The sequence below is a fragment of the Papaver somniferum genome, chromosome 1 (assembly GCF_003573695.1).
Source record: "Papaver somniferum cultivar HN1 chromosome 1, ASM357369v1, whole genome shotgun sequence".
Taxonomy (NCBI): domain Eukaryota; kingdom Viridiplantae; phylum Streptophyta; class Magnoliopsida; order Ranunculales; family Papaveraceae; genus Papaver; species Papaver somniferum.
The window spans coordinates 104,039,445-104,056,526 of NC_039358.1; the positions used below are offsets into that span (position 1 = coordinate 104,039,445).

The 17,082-nt window shown below is 36.6% G+C and overlaps 1 protein-coding gene, 1 long non-coding RNA gene and 1 pseudogene across 2 annotated transcripts; 2 read left to right on the plus strand and 1 right to left on the minus strand.

Moving 5' to 3' along the window:
• The first annotated feature begins 6,398 nt into the window (after positions 1–6,398).
• Positions 6,399–7,381, plus strand: LOC113331694 (annotated as a pseudogene).
• Positions 7,382–9,475: 2,094 nt separating this feature from the next.
• On the plus strand, positions 9,476–11,698 carry LOC113295762 (glucan endo-1,3-beta-glucosidase 12-like). The gene is made up of 4 exons (XM_026544089.1): positions 9,476–9,805; positions 10,282–10,854; positions 11,036–11,066; positions 11,152–11,698. Exons 1-4 carry the CDS (start codon positions 9,739–9,741, stop codon positions 11,312–11,314), a joined length of 834 nt encoding a protein of 277 aa, XP_026399874.1. The 5' UTR covers positions 9,476–9,738; the 3' UTR covers positions 11,315–11,698.
• On the minus strand, positions 10,574–13,081 carry LOC113295767. The gene is made up of 3 exons (XR_003332930.1): positions 12,954–13,081; positions 11,133–11,349; positions 10,574–10,707 (listed from the first exon to the last, which is right to left on the minus strand). It is a non-coding gene; the product is annotated as an uncharacterized LOC113295767 (long non-coding RNA).
• Between the last annotated feature and the right edge of the window lie 4,001 nt (positions 13,082–17,082).

Sequence of the window (17,082 nt, forward strand, 5' to 3'; positions counted from 1 at the left end):
GAATACTTCTCTTCTTAGCTCTTTTCAGCACTTTGTAGCTCCTTTTTGGATGATTCACCTATTATAGGCAAATAAGAGAAAACAAGAGTAATAATACGAATACATGCAAGAATAATAGCTTAAACAAGTATGAATGGACACTAAAATCATAAGAATTATGCACTTATCGCTAGACAATGGTACGACGATGATGGTGAATATTGAAGGTTGAGAACCATTTTATAATCTAAGAGAATCCAATGAAATATTTTGTGAATCTCGTTTTCAAAGGTACCCAAGGTTGCTGGAAACCCAAAATCTCAAACACCCAAACGAAAAAAAAAGTCTATAAAACCTTGGTTCTTCAGTATAAGTAGAAGAGAAATGTAACATACGCATCCACAATGCGAAAAGTGAACACCAAATTTCTCCACCATATAAATGACGGTGAAATGCACATTTCACTACCACTTCATGGACGGTGTAATGTAACATTTCACTGCAATTTTAGTGATAGAGAAGTTTGCTTCCATAGTTTCACGTTCTCGTTCCGTTTCTGAAATTCTCGTTCACCGTAGATAGCGTGATACGTTGGATTCTCAATTCCATAGTCAATGAGATTTGGAAAAATCACTGGAGATTTTTCACTGAACTGTTGAAATCAAACTCTTTTTTCCTTAATTTTATGCACAGTGTTTTCGCTTCATAAGTATTCTCTTAAGTTGAAGCTCTTAAGAAACCCTTACCTAGTTATTACTGGATCTTAACCGTAAGGAATTTACCTTATGAACTTACGGGGTAGTAGAATTGAAGGTTTTGTTGCATGATGATTAAGATTATCAAATGACAAGATAAACCTTGAACAACACCTGAATATGATTTGCTGAAAATTTTCAATAGATTTTAAGAAACATTTCTAGGGTTTGTTTTTCACGGTTAGAGTTGGGAGGGAGAAGATGAAAATTTTGTTAGAAGGAATCCTGCAATATGTTTGTGTGATGATTGAGGGTACATTTGTCGAAATCGGTAAATATTTTAGACTCGTTTCAATTTGATGAGTTGACTCTGATTTTTCCACTCCCTTGACCCAAAACCCTCATCCCTATAACAAAAGTGTAATTCTGAGAGTATTCAAAACTATACGAAGTAAGGGAAGAAATAATTTTAAATGGATTTTAAGATCTTATCCTGGAATGTAAGAGGCATGAATGATTTCCATAAACAAATTTTAATTAAGAATGTGGTATGATAGCTGTTTTGGTTGGAATTACATCCCATCGGTAGGAAGTAATGGTGGCTTATAGTGTATTTGGAATGGTAGCAGATTCAAGAAGTTGGATGACAGGATTGGTTACAACAACATAACTACAATCTTTTCGACTAGGATCAATGGTTTTCAGTGGGAAATGAATAGTGTCTACAGTCCTTATGACTATGACTACAGAACGCAATTCTGGGAAGATATGGCTGATGTGAAAGTCTAGTGGAGTGGACCTTTGTGTATAGCTGGAAATATGAATGTTGTAAGATCAAGTGCAGAGAGGAATCGAGGCGATGAAGATAGTAGAAACAATGCACTGCTAAACAAATTTATTTTGGAACAAGAGTTGATTGATCAACCATTGGTAGGGGGATTATTTACGTGGTCTAATAATCATGCTGACCCTCTTCTATGTCGGTTAGATATATTTCTTTTCAGTCACGATTTCGAGGAAGCTTTTCCTAATGCTATCCAAATTGTGCTGACTAGAACGATATCAAATCACAATCCTATTTTAGTTATAACTAAACACTCAATGCCTTCTAATCTTTATTTCAAGCTAGATAGAGTGTGGGTTGAGCACATAGATTTTGTGAAGAATGTGCAGCAGTGGTGGGAAGCTATGTCGTTTCAAGGTAGTGCAAGTACAACTTTTTTTCTCAAGTTGCAAAATCTGAAGCATATGATTAAACCTTGGAGACTTTAAGAATTTGGTTCAATAATGGAGACAAGAAGACACTCACTGATAGGATTCATGTATTGAATATACAAGAGGATGGTGGGGCTTTACAGCAACAACCGTTTGAATAAAGGACTCTTTGTAAGCTATAGTTGCAAAATATTGAATCTATAGAGGCACGTAAATGGCAGTTGCCGGCGAAACAGAATGATTTTATATGGGGGTTGACTCAAACACTAAATGTTTTCATAGTATCGCTAGTGCAAGGAGGAAGCGAAATACGATAGCCAAGCTTCAAGTTGGAGGGGTTGATTGTTTCGATCAAAACGTTATAAAGGAAGAAATAAGGAATTTTTATATAAATTTGTTTTCTAAACAGTATGAGTTGAATTCAGGTATGAAAAATATTCATTTCCCTAAAATCAAAGAGGAAGACAAATCTTGGCTTGAAAGGGACTTCTTAGAGGAGGAAGTTTTGGGAGTTATCAAGAAGATGGGATTCAATAAAGCGCCTGGTCCAGATGGTTTTACGGCTGAATTTTTCAAGAGTTGCTGGGGTGTTTTGAAGGAGGATTAATTGAAGCTTATCAAGGATTTCCATTTATACGGTTCTATCGATTGGAGGTTTAATTTTCTTTCATCACCTTAATTCCGAAAAAAGAAGATTGTTGTACTCCTAAAGACTTTAGACCGTTAAGTCTTATCGATAGCGTGTATAAAATTATATCTAAGTTGCTTGTAGCTAGATTGAAGAAGGTGATGCCCGATATTATTTCTAACTTCCAAGGTGCTTTCATTCATGATAAACAAATACTTGATGGAGTGCTTATTGCGAACGAATGTGTGGGCAGCAGATTGAAGGCTAAGAAGCCCGGTATTCTTTGAAAGATTGATATGGAGAAATATTTTGACAACGTTAACTTGCAATATCTATTTTGAATCTTACAAATACATGATTTTGGCGACAGATGGATTTCTTGGATTAGATAGTCTTCTTCCCATTTGTTGGTTTTGGTGAATGGTAGTTCGACGGAAAAATTCAAATCGACTAAAGGGCTAAGACAAGGAAATTATTTGTATCCTTATTTGTTTCTTTTGGTGGTGGAAGTCTTATCTAAACTGATCAATGATGCAGTGGTGAGAGGACAACTATCAGGCTTTCAAGTGGTGGAACACAGAACTATTATTTTTCATCTTCAGCTTGCGGATGATACGCTTGATTTTCATTGATGCAAGCGTGGAAGAGGTTAGGAGACTTCTAATAATTCTGGCGGTTTTTGAAACTCTCACTGGCTTGAAGTTAAATTTTGAAAAATCAACTATGATTAGTGTGGGTGCGGATAATGTAATCGATGTTCTTACCAGAGAGATGGGATGCAAGTCGGAGAAATTATTGTTTACTTACCTTGGTATACCTATAGGGGCACACTGGCGTAGTACCTCATGTCTTGTCTAGGATGGAGCAAAAGTTGGCAACATGAAAGAAGAGGAAATTGAATAAAGCAGGTAGACTTATTCTTATAAAGAGTTGTCTTGCTAGTCTTCCAATTTGTTATCTGTCACTGTTTCATTTGTCGGTCAGTGTGGAAAAGAGAATGGTCAAAATCATGAGCAACTTCTTATGAGGAGCGGTGGAAGGACGAAGGAAGTTAGTTTGGGTATCTTGGACAAAGATTTGTTTTCCTAAAGCTAACGGTGGTCTAGGAGTGAGGAATTTAAGGAGAATTAACCAGGCGTTGTTGATTAAGTGGATTTGGAGGTATTCCAAAACCAAAAAATGGTCTATGGAAGAAGATCATGCAAGAGAAGTTCAAGAGGAACAATGGTTTTTTAATGCCGGATGTTGACTCTAATCCTCAATGCAGAAGTCTTTGGAAGAATGTGGTAAATATGGTTCCTACGATTCAGAGCATAGTACCGTTTATAGTAAACGATGGCAACTGAATCAGATTTTGGAAGGATAAATGGATAGATGGAGGATGTTTACAAGACTTATTTCCGGAGGTGTTTAAGGTAGTGAAAGATAAAGACGTGATTGTGTCTGAGATGATTGGAAGCAACGGTTGGCAATGTGTTTCTAAAAGAGTTTTGAATGCTAATGAGCAGCTAGAATGGGATTTACTTAGGCGTGATGTACGTATTCCTAATCTTGTGGAGAATGGAGATGAGATGTCTATTATAGAGAACTTTAGTACGGCCAAATATTGAGAGACTCTAGATGGACAATATGAGACTTGCAGTTTCGTGAAGCATCTTTGGAAAAGCAATATTCCTAATAAGGTCATTTTTATTATTTGGGCTTTTTTTCATAATTCTCTTTCAACTAGAGACATGTTAAGACATAGAGGAGTGGACATAGATAGTGATTTGTGTGTTTTCTGCAATACTGTAAGGGAAACAATAGATCATATGTGTTTGCATTGTTCCTACTCTTTTGAGATTTAGAACTACTTCATTAAAGCTTTTCGGATTTCGTGGACAATTCCGAGGACTTTATTTGATTTGTTTGAAGCGTGGACTACAAATGTTTTGCGGGGTAGAGGTAATTCTGTTTGGCGATCATCCATTATGCAATTTATTGGATATTGTGGAAGGAACGGAACGTGAGAGTTTTTGGAGCTAGAAAGAAGGAACCGACTGAAATTATTGATCTTGTGAAACATCTTGTAGTTGTTTGGTCTTGTGATTCTGATACTTTTAAGTTTGTAAATCCAAGTCTCATTTGAAGCAATTGGAAGACTCTTATGAGTGTGTAACTCCCATTGCCTTGTGTAATGGCTAATGGGCTCTTTTATTTTTAATATAACCTTTTCTTCGGAAGAAAAAAAAATGGACTAGGTCCCGGGGTTTTTCTGCATTTTCGATTTCCTCGTTAACAAAATCTTGTTGTGTCATTTACTTTACTACCGCATTATAATTGTTTTATTATAATAAAGTAAATAACACTTCTATATTAAATTCTAATTACTTGACATTGATCCTATAGTCAATTGGTCTCGTACTGTAACTATTGTCAAGTGAATATCTTTAAGTTGTATTGTCTCGACTTTGTCCATAGACGATCACTTAAGATATCGGACTTATAGGTTGAAACCAAAAGATTGTGATGTATTTGGGTACCCTCATCATTCCAAACTCGATACCTTGTAAGATGCATTTCCACACCCAAGATGCATTGTAATGCTTCTTAGCATGAAAAGTCGAACAAATTCTAAAATACTTTGATTTAGGATTATTTATCCCCAAGCTAACTTGGAAATCATGATTTTGTTCATTTTCTCAACATCTTTAAAGCCTAAATACCCCTTTTCCCACTAAGATTTTGGGTAAAATCTCCCCGAAATCACCTTTTTGTGATACCAAAAATCTCGCTGAATAGGTTGATTTTCTTTGGTAACACAAAACACCCTATTTGAACAATGAGAAGGCTTGCAGAATTGATTTGTCAATTACGAGGCGACTAAATTGAGACACAGATTTTCCATAGAACCCTTATATTTTGTATTTCATTTTTTGCACAATTGTATCAAAGGTTTTTAATTTGGATTTATCAATAAACATTGGTATTCCTAAGGTTTTAGGGTTGATTAATAGTCTGTTTGGATAGCACACCTGAAGTAGCTTTTCAATTTCTAAAAGTCAGAAGTCAGTTTGGACGTCAAATTTCAAAATAATTTCTAAAAGTCAAAAAATTAACTTTTTATCGAAATCAGAAACAGATTTATATCCAAACGCGCTATAATCCATTAAAGGATATTCCTCTCATTTTGATTGCCTTGCCCGTAGGGAACTTTTGACTTGATTAGGTGAAGGTCCCAGTTCTTCGAGAAAAAAAGAAGGCGAAGGTCCAAAACTTTAAAGATGGTCATGCATCCAGGGTCTAGGTTTGTTAGTAGCTGATTAGTAAGTAGAAGGTCATGCGTTCAAGGTTTCCAACCTAATCAAGTTCTTACCCAAACCAAACCTAGCCCTTTATTAGTTATCAAAATCAAATAATATTGTAGTCTCCCATTCATCTAAAACCAACCAAGCAATTGCACACTACGATAACATTACAGCATCATGAAAATCTGTATAAATACCCGCACATGAGAATGCATTTTACCACTGCATTCCAACCATTTTTATCCTCCACCACCGCTTAAAAATCCTGCAGCTGATTTCATACTTACAGAATGTCGTCAAAAAATACCACTGATGCTAACGGCGGTTGTTCGATGAGTGCATCCGTAGGACAAGGCAAGGCAACCGTACTAGCTTTAGGGAAGGCGTTTCCAGCTCAACTTATCCCTCAAGACTGCTGCCTCGTCGAAGGCTACTTCCGTGCTACTCATTGTGAAGACCCTGCCATTAAGGAAAAGTTGGAACGTCTCTGTGAGTAGTCGATCGATGAGACATATTTCACTGTATCTTAATTTTGAATTATTTCTAATTTATTTATTGGGGTTTTTCTGAGCAGGTAAGAACACTACTGTGAAAACAAGGTACACTGTTATGTCTCAGGAAATCTTGGATAAATACCCTGAACTCGCCGAAGAAGGCACATCGACAATAAGACAAAGGCTGGAGATAGCAAATGATGCAGTCGTTGAGATGGCAGTTGAAGCAAGTCTGGAATGCATCAAAGATTGGGGTAGGCCAGTAGAAGATATAACACATGTCGTATATGTCTCTTCGAGCGAAATACGATACCAGTTGGAGATCTCTACTTGGCTACACAACTAGGCCTAAGGAACGATGTCGGACGTGTAATGCTATACTTTCTTGGGTGTTATGGTGGAGTCACAGGGTTTCGTGTCGCAAAAGACATAGCTGAGAATATCCCGGGAAGTCGTGTTTTGCTAACTACCTCAGAAACCACCATATTAGGTTACCGTCCTCCAAGTATGGACCGTCCATACGATCTCGTTGGTGCTGCACTTTTCGGAGATGGAGCAGCGGCTGTAATTATAGGGGCAGACCCAGTTCCTGTTGTTGAGAAACCCTTTATGGAACTGAACGTGGCTGTGCAGAAATTCTTACCCGGCACGCAAAACATAATCGATGGTCGTCTGACCGAGGGAGGTATAAATTTTAAACTCGGGAGAGACCTTCCACAGAAGATCGAGGACAACATCGAGGGGTTCTGCAAAATGCTTATGGAGAATGCAGATCTGAAAGACTTCAGTGATTTATTTTGGGCAGTTCATCCTGGGGGACCAGCAATTCTTAACCGTCTCGAAAGCAATCTCAAGCTGAAAGAAAACAAGTTGAAGTGTAGTAGACAGGCATTGATAGACTATGGTAATGCGAGCAGTAATACAATCTTTTATGTTATGGATAACTTGAGAAATGAATTCACAATGAGGAAACAGGCAGCATCTCTATCCGGAGGTGAACAAGGGGAAGAATGGGGACTTGCCTTGGCATTTGGTCCGGGCATAACATTCGAAGGCATACTTGTTCGCAACCTCATCCGATAATCTCCTGGTACGCGGTCACCAAACGAATAAATCCGTTGGTTGTTTTAAGTATAATTTCGGTTTTTGTTGTCATGATTTTGCTGAATTAGTCAGTTTAATCAGGGTTTGATGTCAGGGCAATCAGCAGAGCACTGCTGTGTTAGTGAATTTATATATTATTAATTAAAAGCTACTTCACTTTTCTTTCCCAAAGGAGTATTACTTGATTAGATACAACTTGTGCATTTATAGTAGCACAAGTCGAAACAGCAAAATCTTGCATGGCCTAGCTAAATGCAAACTCCTACAGGGTTTCCAGATCTTAGTTGCTAATTTAGAGAACATAAATGTAGGAAGGACCATTCGACCTTCTAATTTGGGTAGCGCAGGGTATGAGGGTAGGAGCCCAGTATTGAGCAAGTTCATGAAAGACGATAATGTTCAGAGGACTATTAACCAAATTTTCATTTTTATTTTACTTGGTGCAAGCACAAATTTGAATCTGCTGGTTTATGAGGTTGATTCAAAATTTGTACTTATAATAAACTAAAAAGTGCTACCGAAATGATTAAATTTAGAGATTAAGGCAAGAATAAGATTAGGTCGGCGAAACAGATTCATGCTATGGACCCTAAGAATTAGAGATAATGGAATGTTAATGATGGCGAATAAACGAGAATTGAATTGTTAAAGGGCGTAAAGATTCTTCTTTTGAGTGCATTTTTATTTTATTTTTTTAATCTGGCTTTGGCTTTCCTTTAGTGTTGTTTGTGGCTAGAAGAAATGATGGTATGGGCATTTAGCTATTATTATATCACAATTATATGCTCCAATTAAGTCTCCATCAAAAAATAAAGAAAGACCTCCTCGTCCATCAACCATTCAAAACCCTAAGGTCTATGTGTTCTTACTTTAAATACTCCTCAATATTCCTATTATTCAAAATTCAGACCAAAAGGTAATATTTGCAAGACCCACGAGCTTGGAGATTTTACAAACAGGTAAAGACACGGGTTTGGGGTTTTGTATCCTACCACAAACTATGGACTTGCACAGAAAGAGACGTTTCAGTAACCGTCCGGCTAAGATGTCACCGGATAACATACTTGTCTACACGACTTGACTGTCAGTCAGTATTGACATTTATCTCGGCTCGTTTGTTCAGCGCTGGTACACAAATGAATCAATTCCTTCTGGTATAGAGAAAAATGTAAGAGTGTAGCTGCAGAAAAGCTTTTGCTGACTAGAGGAGACAAAAAAAAAAGTGCACCACACAGCCTAGGCCTGCGATGGGTTAAATAGTCTTGCTCTTCTACTTTAATGGCCACTGTACGAAAGCATTTGATGAAAAATCTTAATTTACCTAATCTCCTACACCCTGAAATTAATCGTAAAGTTTGATCTTCACGCTCTTGGTATTTTTATAATCGAAACCACTCGACAATGCTTTTTTCTTCCTTCTTTACTTGAAACAGACTCATTTTCTTAAAGCAAACATTAAGCCAAGAAAATGATCAATCTTATACTAAAAAATCAGCTTCACCAAACACACTTAACACATGAGTCTACTTATCAAATGGTTGGGGTAGACTTGATCATGTTTCTCAAGTTAGCTGGTTTGCTCATATAAGGCCCACAATTAGTTGTTTGTTCTAGTTTCCCACTGACAAAACCAACTGAAAATCAACTGCATTTTCCTTCTTTGATTTCTTTGGGTTGTATGAAAGAGGAACCGAACAAACATAACCATACCAACCCACCCTTGCATTCCATCATTCAAACCTCTCTCTGCTTTTTCCACCTTGGATATGTCATTTGATTTAGTCCCATAAAACAGTGAAAGAGAAGCAGCATAACAGCAGAAAGGGAATTGTTTTGCCCCCTCTCCATCATTATTATTTTATCATCAGCCAATATGAAAACGGAGAACAGAAAGTGAACTGTTTCTGCCCCCACGCCATCATTGTTATTTTATCATCATCCAATATGGAAACAGAGAGAATTTTAGAGAGAGAGACCAAAGAATTCACTCTTTACCTTTTCTCTGCCTCTTCACTTTTTTCATCTTTTTCCACCTCTTATTGCCTGCGCCTTCCACCATATTCCCCATCCTATATGCCTCATTTCTCAAGTTTTCTTTTTATTCTATTCATCACTTCACTAAATCTTAGACACTCTCTCCCTCTCTCTCCAATTTCATCTTTCTCTTCCATTCAAGAAACCTTTGATTCTTCATACAATTTGTATTATATAAAATTAATCCAAAGAACAGATATAATCTCTCTTTTCCAATATTATTAATGCTTATTTCTTGCATCAGAAATCGCAATTCTCTATCTTCCTTGCAACTACTTAAGAGAAGCTCAAATTTTTGAGTGATGATGGGTAGTAAAAAGGTCTTGCACAGTTTCATCTTCTTTCTCCTGGGTCTTCTCTTCTTTTCAGGTATTTTCTTTTCGTTCTCGTTTTTCCTCGAATAATGTTCTGTTTTCTGATTATGGTGTTGTAGCACCTGTTTTCAAATTAATTCAAGAAATATTTAGCAAGTGTCATCTGTGTGATGCAATGATGCTTATAGAAGTTCATACAACAATTTGAACCATTTGAATTCTATCTTTATACTCTTCCTCTTTCTCCTGTAAGTTGATGTATCAGACAGGTTGCCAGTTTGTTAATGGAAATGCTCAAAAACTATAATGTAAAATTTATATTAACCTTTTTTTAACATAAGGATATGGTTTCAAGTACAGCTTTCATCGATGCGGAGAAACGATAAGCAACTTTCCAAATTAAACTTCACCGAATTCTATCCTCTTCTATTTCAACTATCTAAGTTTAGATTGTTTTAGGTTTCCTTACTTTCGAAGAACTAGAATTTGCTCAAAACTCAGATAGAGTTTATAAGCTGCTTTTAATTGCAGGTTTTAGTGCTGCAGAGAAGCCATTGATGGAAGAAACTTACAGTAAAGAACTGGATCAAAAGAGAGAACTAATACCTTTATCAGCTTCTTCTCGACGATCAATCTTCAAAGTCGAGTCAAAATCCTCTACAACTGAAAAAGATGTCACAACTCCAATCACAACAGTTCCTTTAATCAACCCAATGAATCCTGGAACGTACACAAGTCCACTTGTAAATCCACTTTCAAATCCACCAGGACCTACTACAAATCCAACAGGACCAATTATGACAAATCCAACAAGTCCAACTATGACAAATCCAAATAATCCTTCAACTGCTGCATCATCATCAGGGGGAAGTTGGTGTGTCGCCAGCCAGAGTGCTTCACAACCAGCCTTACAAGTTGCGCTTGACTATGCCTGTGGATATGGCAAAGCCGATTGTTCTGCAATTCAAACAGCTGGAAAATGTTATAACCCAAATACGCTTCGCGATCATGCATCTTATGCGTTCAATGAATACTACCAGAAGAATCCGAGTCCTACTAGCTGCAATTTTGGAGGAGCTGCTGTGATCACCAATGTCGACCCAAGTACGATATTTTCATCTTACTACAGTTAGACTCATTTTAGCGAACCTAAAGATCAAGATAATCGTTATTCTAATCCAAAAAACAAATTCCTAATACTTTGTCTATTTGGGTTTCTATATGTTTGCAAATTTCGTACAAAAGTTTATGTCATCATATGATTTAACATTGTTCTCCCTTGCAGGCTCCGGAGCATGTCAGTATGGATCAACCAGGTAGCCCTTCCACAATCATTACTAAATTCTGTTTCATACTACCCGTTATGAAGAAAAAGGTCTTACCCATATTTCATAATTACAGCACAAGTTCATCAATTCTGAACACAACAAACCCAACAGGAGCAACAATTTTCGGCGCAGAACCATCAGGACCCAGCGATTCAGCAGCTTCGATGTCTGAAAGCCTGCCTCTTGTTATCACTTCAACATGCCTCCTAATGTCCTTTCTCTCCCTGAATCTCTAAGAAAATGAGAACTGCAGTCAGGTTACTCCTTTTACCTGCATCAAAGACATAGCAATCTTCTCAATCGCGACCCATTACTCTTCTTTTATACAGTATAATTAGGGTACTACAGGTTATATAAACAAGGAGCGCATTTTCTCAATAGCATGTTCCTCCCCACATTATTAAGTTCATAGCTAAACTAAAATTTAGGATCTCACTATTAGCCGTGCAGTTGTGCTGCTCTAGTGCAGAAAAGATAAACTGTAGTTTTATATATAGTTCCTTTTTGTAGTGCTCAGACAGTAAGTGTTGATTAAAGTTAAGTTGGATTTTGGGGTTTCAAATGCTAAATATAATCACCGCAGCTAATGAAAAAATACGGTTAATTCTTGTTCTCTGAAATACCCCTCAGTTACAGAAACAAAAGTACTACTTAGTTTTTCTTTTATCATGCCTGCTTTGAAAGAGACTAACGAGATCAGGAAAACCAAGAAATTTCCTAGACTCAATCTTCTAGTAGATGAGTCACAAACCGTTATGTAAAATCAAGGAAAAAGACCAGCTAAGTAATGAACTGACGGTGTGCATCAAGCTTTTAGTCCAGAAGTATACTCAGCCTAACTGTGTCCATGGAGACTGCTAAGTACTCCGACTGATTGAGAAATGATTTCCAGTTCAAAGTTTACCATTAAGCCACAAGATAATTGGCGCATTCAACTGGTTCAACCTAATACACCACCAACTAAAAGAATGGAACTGGAATGTGTTGAAAGCAAAGTCCAATTTGCGTGCGACTCAGGTTGTATGCAACGTGTTACTTCAATTTGCACTACCAACAAAGTTGGGTCTGACAGACTCCGAAATGTCTTGGGCTGAGTAAAACTCAAACAGAACGAATTCTAAAACCAATACTTGACAAAGAAACACAAAGCCGAACAGCAAAAAACACTATATATGCACAGCTTAAACAGAAATTACACAAATGCAATCTAATTTGAAAAAAAAAATCTTTATTTCAAACCAAATAGTCATAACAATATTGTTTCATTAGTAGTTTATCGTAACTGCCCAAGAAAAGCAAATGAAGATTCCATAAGCCATTCTAAAGGCATAACCTAAACACGATACTATTTGATCAATTGAGCACACCATAAGGAGACCATGTAATATAGTCTTTGATGATAGCTATCAGATCTCACAGTCCTCAATCCTCTTTACTCTTTTCACGAATTTATGATTTTTTTAGCACTTCTCTTTTATTTTTTCTCCAAATAGGTCAATAAAGCAAGGATTCAAAGAGCCTTGTACACATTCTTACTTTAAAAAGAAAAAGGTTTTGAAAATACTTGGATATCTCTAAATTCATATATAAAAAAAATATATACTCTAGAAAGTGAAAGTCTGAACCCTCACAAATGAAAATGAGAATTGAAACCTTTCTTCATCGAAACAGCATAGACTTTTATATATCATCCAATATTTTTTCCTCATAATCCAAAAATCAAACATAAACTAAACAAAAAATCCAGCAAAAGGAAAGACCCAATGTAATTCAAATTGAATACCTGCTGTAACAACATAATAATTGCAGAGAAATGATGGAAAAAATAGGGTTTTGGCGATTCTAAAAGAATGAGGAATTAGTTGTTTTTTTTACCTTTAATCATCTCCTGAAAAATCACAACAATTTGATGAATGATGATTAATGATTGGAGAAGCTCTGCTATAAAGGAGTGGGGGATCATATAGGGGATTTCGAATTTTCGAGATGCTCTATTATCCCACGTATGCGGCACAAAAGAGCAACAACAAGGAAATTTGTTCCGCGGTATACGGAAAACCTTCGTCATCAGACACTCCAAGGGTCCATTTCGTACGGTGTAATTTGAGGGTGTAGTGTAGTGCAGTCAGTAGTCAATGGACTGTTCGGCATGGACTCAACTACTTGACATGGCAGCTATGTCCTATTTATGCCAAAGGGCTATATTGAATGTTCACCTTTTAAAGTTAGAATTTCATATTTGTATTTCGTCCATTTTATTTCGAAAATGCTATGTGAACAACTGATTGACAGCTGAATAACAACAATCTTGACATGGCACTAATGAGTAGGAAAGAGGCGAATTTCTATACCTTCCACGTCGCATAAACCAAACAGGAATATGTGTTGTTGGATTTATCCAACGGTTGAGAACAATCAAAATGTTAGACTCTGGACAATAATCAAAAACTAATCTCCAGTGCTTTTTTCTTCGAAGAAAAAATTAGTGTTCTTATTTTCCAACCTTATGGAAAGGAGTTTAGGAGCAAAAAATCTGTTCAATGGCATCGAACTCGAAAGTACCATCAATCATCTTCTTCCTCGCTCGCTGCTATGTATCCGTGTTTCCTGATAACTATGACCATTATATGAAAATGAAATTTCTCATGTTTATGACAACGAATGTCATCTGTTTCTAGGTGCCAGAAGTTTATGGACTGTTTTAATATCTACTGGTCTTACTAATTATCATTTCAGTTGCTTGTTATTCCCGTCTTCCATCTTGTGAGGAAATTTACTTATGCGGATCTGGAAATCCTGGTAATTTTCTGATCCGAATTATGATTCTAGATTAATTGTTTTTGACGAGATGTTAGCATTTTTAACAATTAAACAATTAACAATTGTTTTTCAGAGATGTGATTAATTGAATTATGATCACATGATTAGTTTTGCTCAACTAAACAGAACAAGAGAAAAATCATAAAAAAAAATTGATCAGAAATTCATTGTATTTTGGCTGTGCGTCGTAACATACTTAGTAATATTACATCGGAGATCTGTAAATATTTTTTATGTGACGTGGCGGAGACAAAAATTGCCTCTTTCCTAGTGACAAGTGCCACATCAGGACCCGCTATTACTCAGCTGTCAATTGGCCGTTCATGTAGCACGATTGATTTTATTTTTATGTCGAACACTTAAATTTGAAACATGTAGTTCAAACCCATGACATTGCTACTAAGGGTCCGTTTGGCACCGATTTTTTTCTAATGAAGGGTAGTTAGAACTGCAGGTAGTCGAATAACACGACATTTGAACTACATGGATTGCAAAATAGTTGTTTGGCACGTTTCAAGAAGCATAGGTTCACTTATTGTACATTTTATTAAGAAAATAAACATTAAGAACAAATTAATCAGAAAATAGTGAATCATCCACTATTCATCGTGTCCAAAACATCCATAATTTGTAGAATCAAAAACCCTTTCTAGCTTTCTGTTGGTTAAGTTGAAGCCCTTAGAATCTCCAATCTCTTGTTGTAGGTTGATTTGGAACCCAATAAATCTTCAATTTGAAATCGAAGTCCTATAAATCTCTCTTGGTATATTTATTCAAAAATCCTAGAAATCTCCCATTGTTTACTAAATTCGTAACCTTAGAAATTAAGAATCGTAACAAGGAAGAACATATAGTAAGCATGATTTTAATTAGTTTATAGAAGATATTAATACTTGATCTTGATCTATGAAATACGAAAATACAAATACATATCTCCATTCGAATTCTGATCGATCAGGAAGTTTTTAACATATATATCTTCCTGTGATTGTAAATCTTGATGCTGATCTTTGGGGATATGAAGATAAGGAGAAGAAGCAGATTCAGTTTTAATCTTCAGGAAGAAAAGAACGAGGGGAGAAAGAGAAAAACATGGAGCATAATAATAATCAAACTTTGTCAAGGAGGTAGTTGGATGCTGTAATAGGGGGAAACATTCAATGCAGACGTTCAGAGCTCGGTATTCTACTACGCCCGTTCGAGGTAGTATGGATCACCTGTAGTTGCTAAGCCACGCATTGGGGGACCTGCCAAACAAGTTTATATCCTATGCAGTCCTTGACCACAGGGTTGACTGCACTCCCTCCTCCAAATACACGGTGCCAAACAGACTCTAAATGTAAAAGGAATTATACTGCTTTCATATTTGACCCTAAGTCATCTCTTAGTCACCGTTCAGAGCGACTGTTGATTGGCTTAGAAGCTTATCCTATCTTCATTTCGTGTCGTTTGAATATTTATAAAATTAATTTCATCTCGGATTTCACGTTAAAAAATAGCGCCCAGTCTCCTTTACATTGTAAGTTCGACAAATCCCTCGGTCTTGGTAAGTTTAGAATATTTATTTCCTTTTATATATGTGGGACTATATACGTTGAGCTTTGTGAATCTTTATTTACAATCGGGAATTGAGTTCATATTCTTAACTGGGTTTACGTTTCTTTTTTAAAATCTGAACCGTCTTTTGTGTATTTACGCAACCCATAAATTCTATAAGCATAGAAATAAATCTAAAATAAGTCTAAGTCTAGCATTTTCAAATTATTTTAATCGTATTCATCCATATGCGACTTCGCTGCTGCTAAAAATGTATATTTGTGTATAGCAAAAGATAGGGATGCACAAACCCGATCTTACCTGCCAGTTTTTACCCGCACCTGCCAGTTTTTACCCGCACCTGACCCTATCCGCGAAACACACGAGTCGACTATGACTAGTCCATCTGAAACCCGCCAAGTATTGGGTCGACTATGATTCTCCCCTTATAAAACCCGACCTACCCGCTTATCCGCCTAGAAATCATTAAGCCATTCATTACCCTTGGATTACTTCCCATCCATGATCCCAGCCGTTCAATCCTATAGAAAGAGTAAAACCTAAATCAACCTAATCGGCTCAACTTTCTTAGTTTCTGTTTTCATTTCTCATTTCTCTCTCGGTTTCTCTTCTCCAGCAACACCAATACCACCAACAAAGATCAAATCACCACCAATACCACCGTCTAATCATCACCAGTAACACCGACGTGAGGTAATCTCATCTCATGATTTAATCAAAGATGATTGTTAGAGTTTATGTTCTTTGATTTGAATCTGTTTATTAGGGTTTAAGCTATTTGATTTTAATTTGATTTTTTGATACTTCGAGTTCGATAATAATACCATCTCAAGATTGCAATACCATCTCATGGTTAGGGTTTATGTTTTTATTTTGAATCGATTTGAATTTTATTGTTAGGGTTGATAGTTTTTAAGTTGAATCGGAATCTGATTGTTTGATTTATTGTGGTGGAAATTTGTTCCCTTTTTTCATTTAATGGATTGGGTTTATCTTTGATTATATGTTGCATAAATTCAATTGGGTTTAGTCCCCATCATTTAACCCGGTTATTGATATTATCAGCATAGCTTCTATAGTTTTTTCATGTAATTCAGGAATCAGGATTGAGTTGTCACTTGTTTCTTATGTGCAGGTTACCACTTACCATGGTTGAAATCTCAGAAGATGATTCTGCTTCAAATCTTCCAGTTGTACATGGAATTGCATCGCAAATGGGACCTCCACTTCAACGTCCACCGCTTTTTGGTCATGTGCATGGAGCATCAGCTGGGACAGGAAGTACGACTGGGTCTTCTGCTCCACCTTCTCAACCTTCACCTTCTAGTGCATCATATGATTGTTTAACTAAGAAACCTAGAGTTTGTGCGAAGACATCATGGGTTTGGGCACACTTTGAAATTATACAGAATGGTGAGAGAGCAAAGTGTAAGTATTGTCCAAGGGGTAATTAAAAAATTGGTGGTAAATCCCATGAGACTACTAATCTTAGTCATCATTTGGATAGGTGTATTGAGTATAAGAAGACAATAGCTGGTAAGGAAGCGGGACAACAAACACTTAATTTTCAGCCTTGTAAGCCTGGAGAGGAACCACAATTGGTGATTGATTCCTATTGGCTTAGACA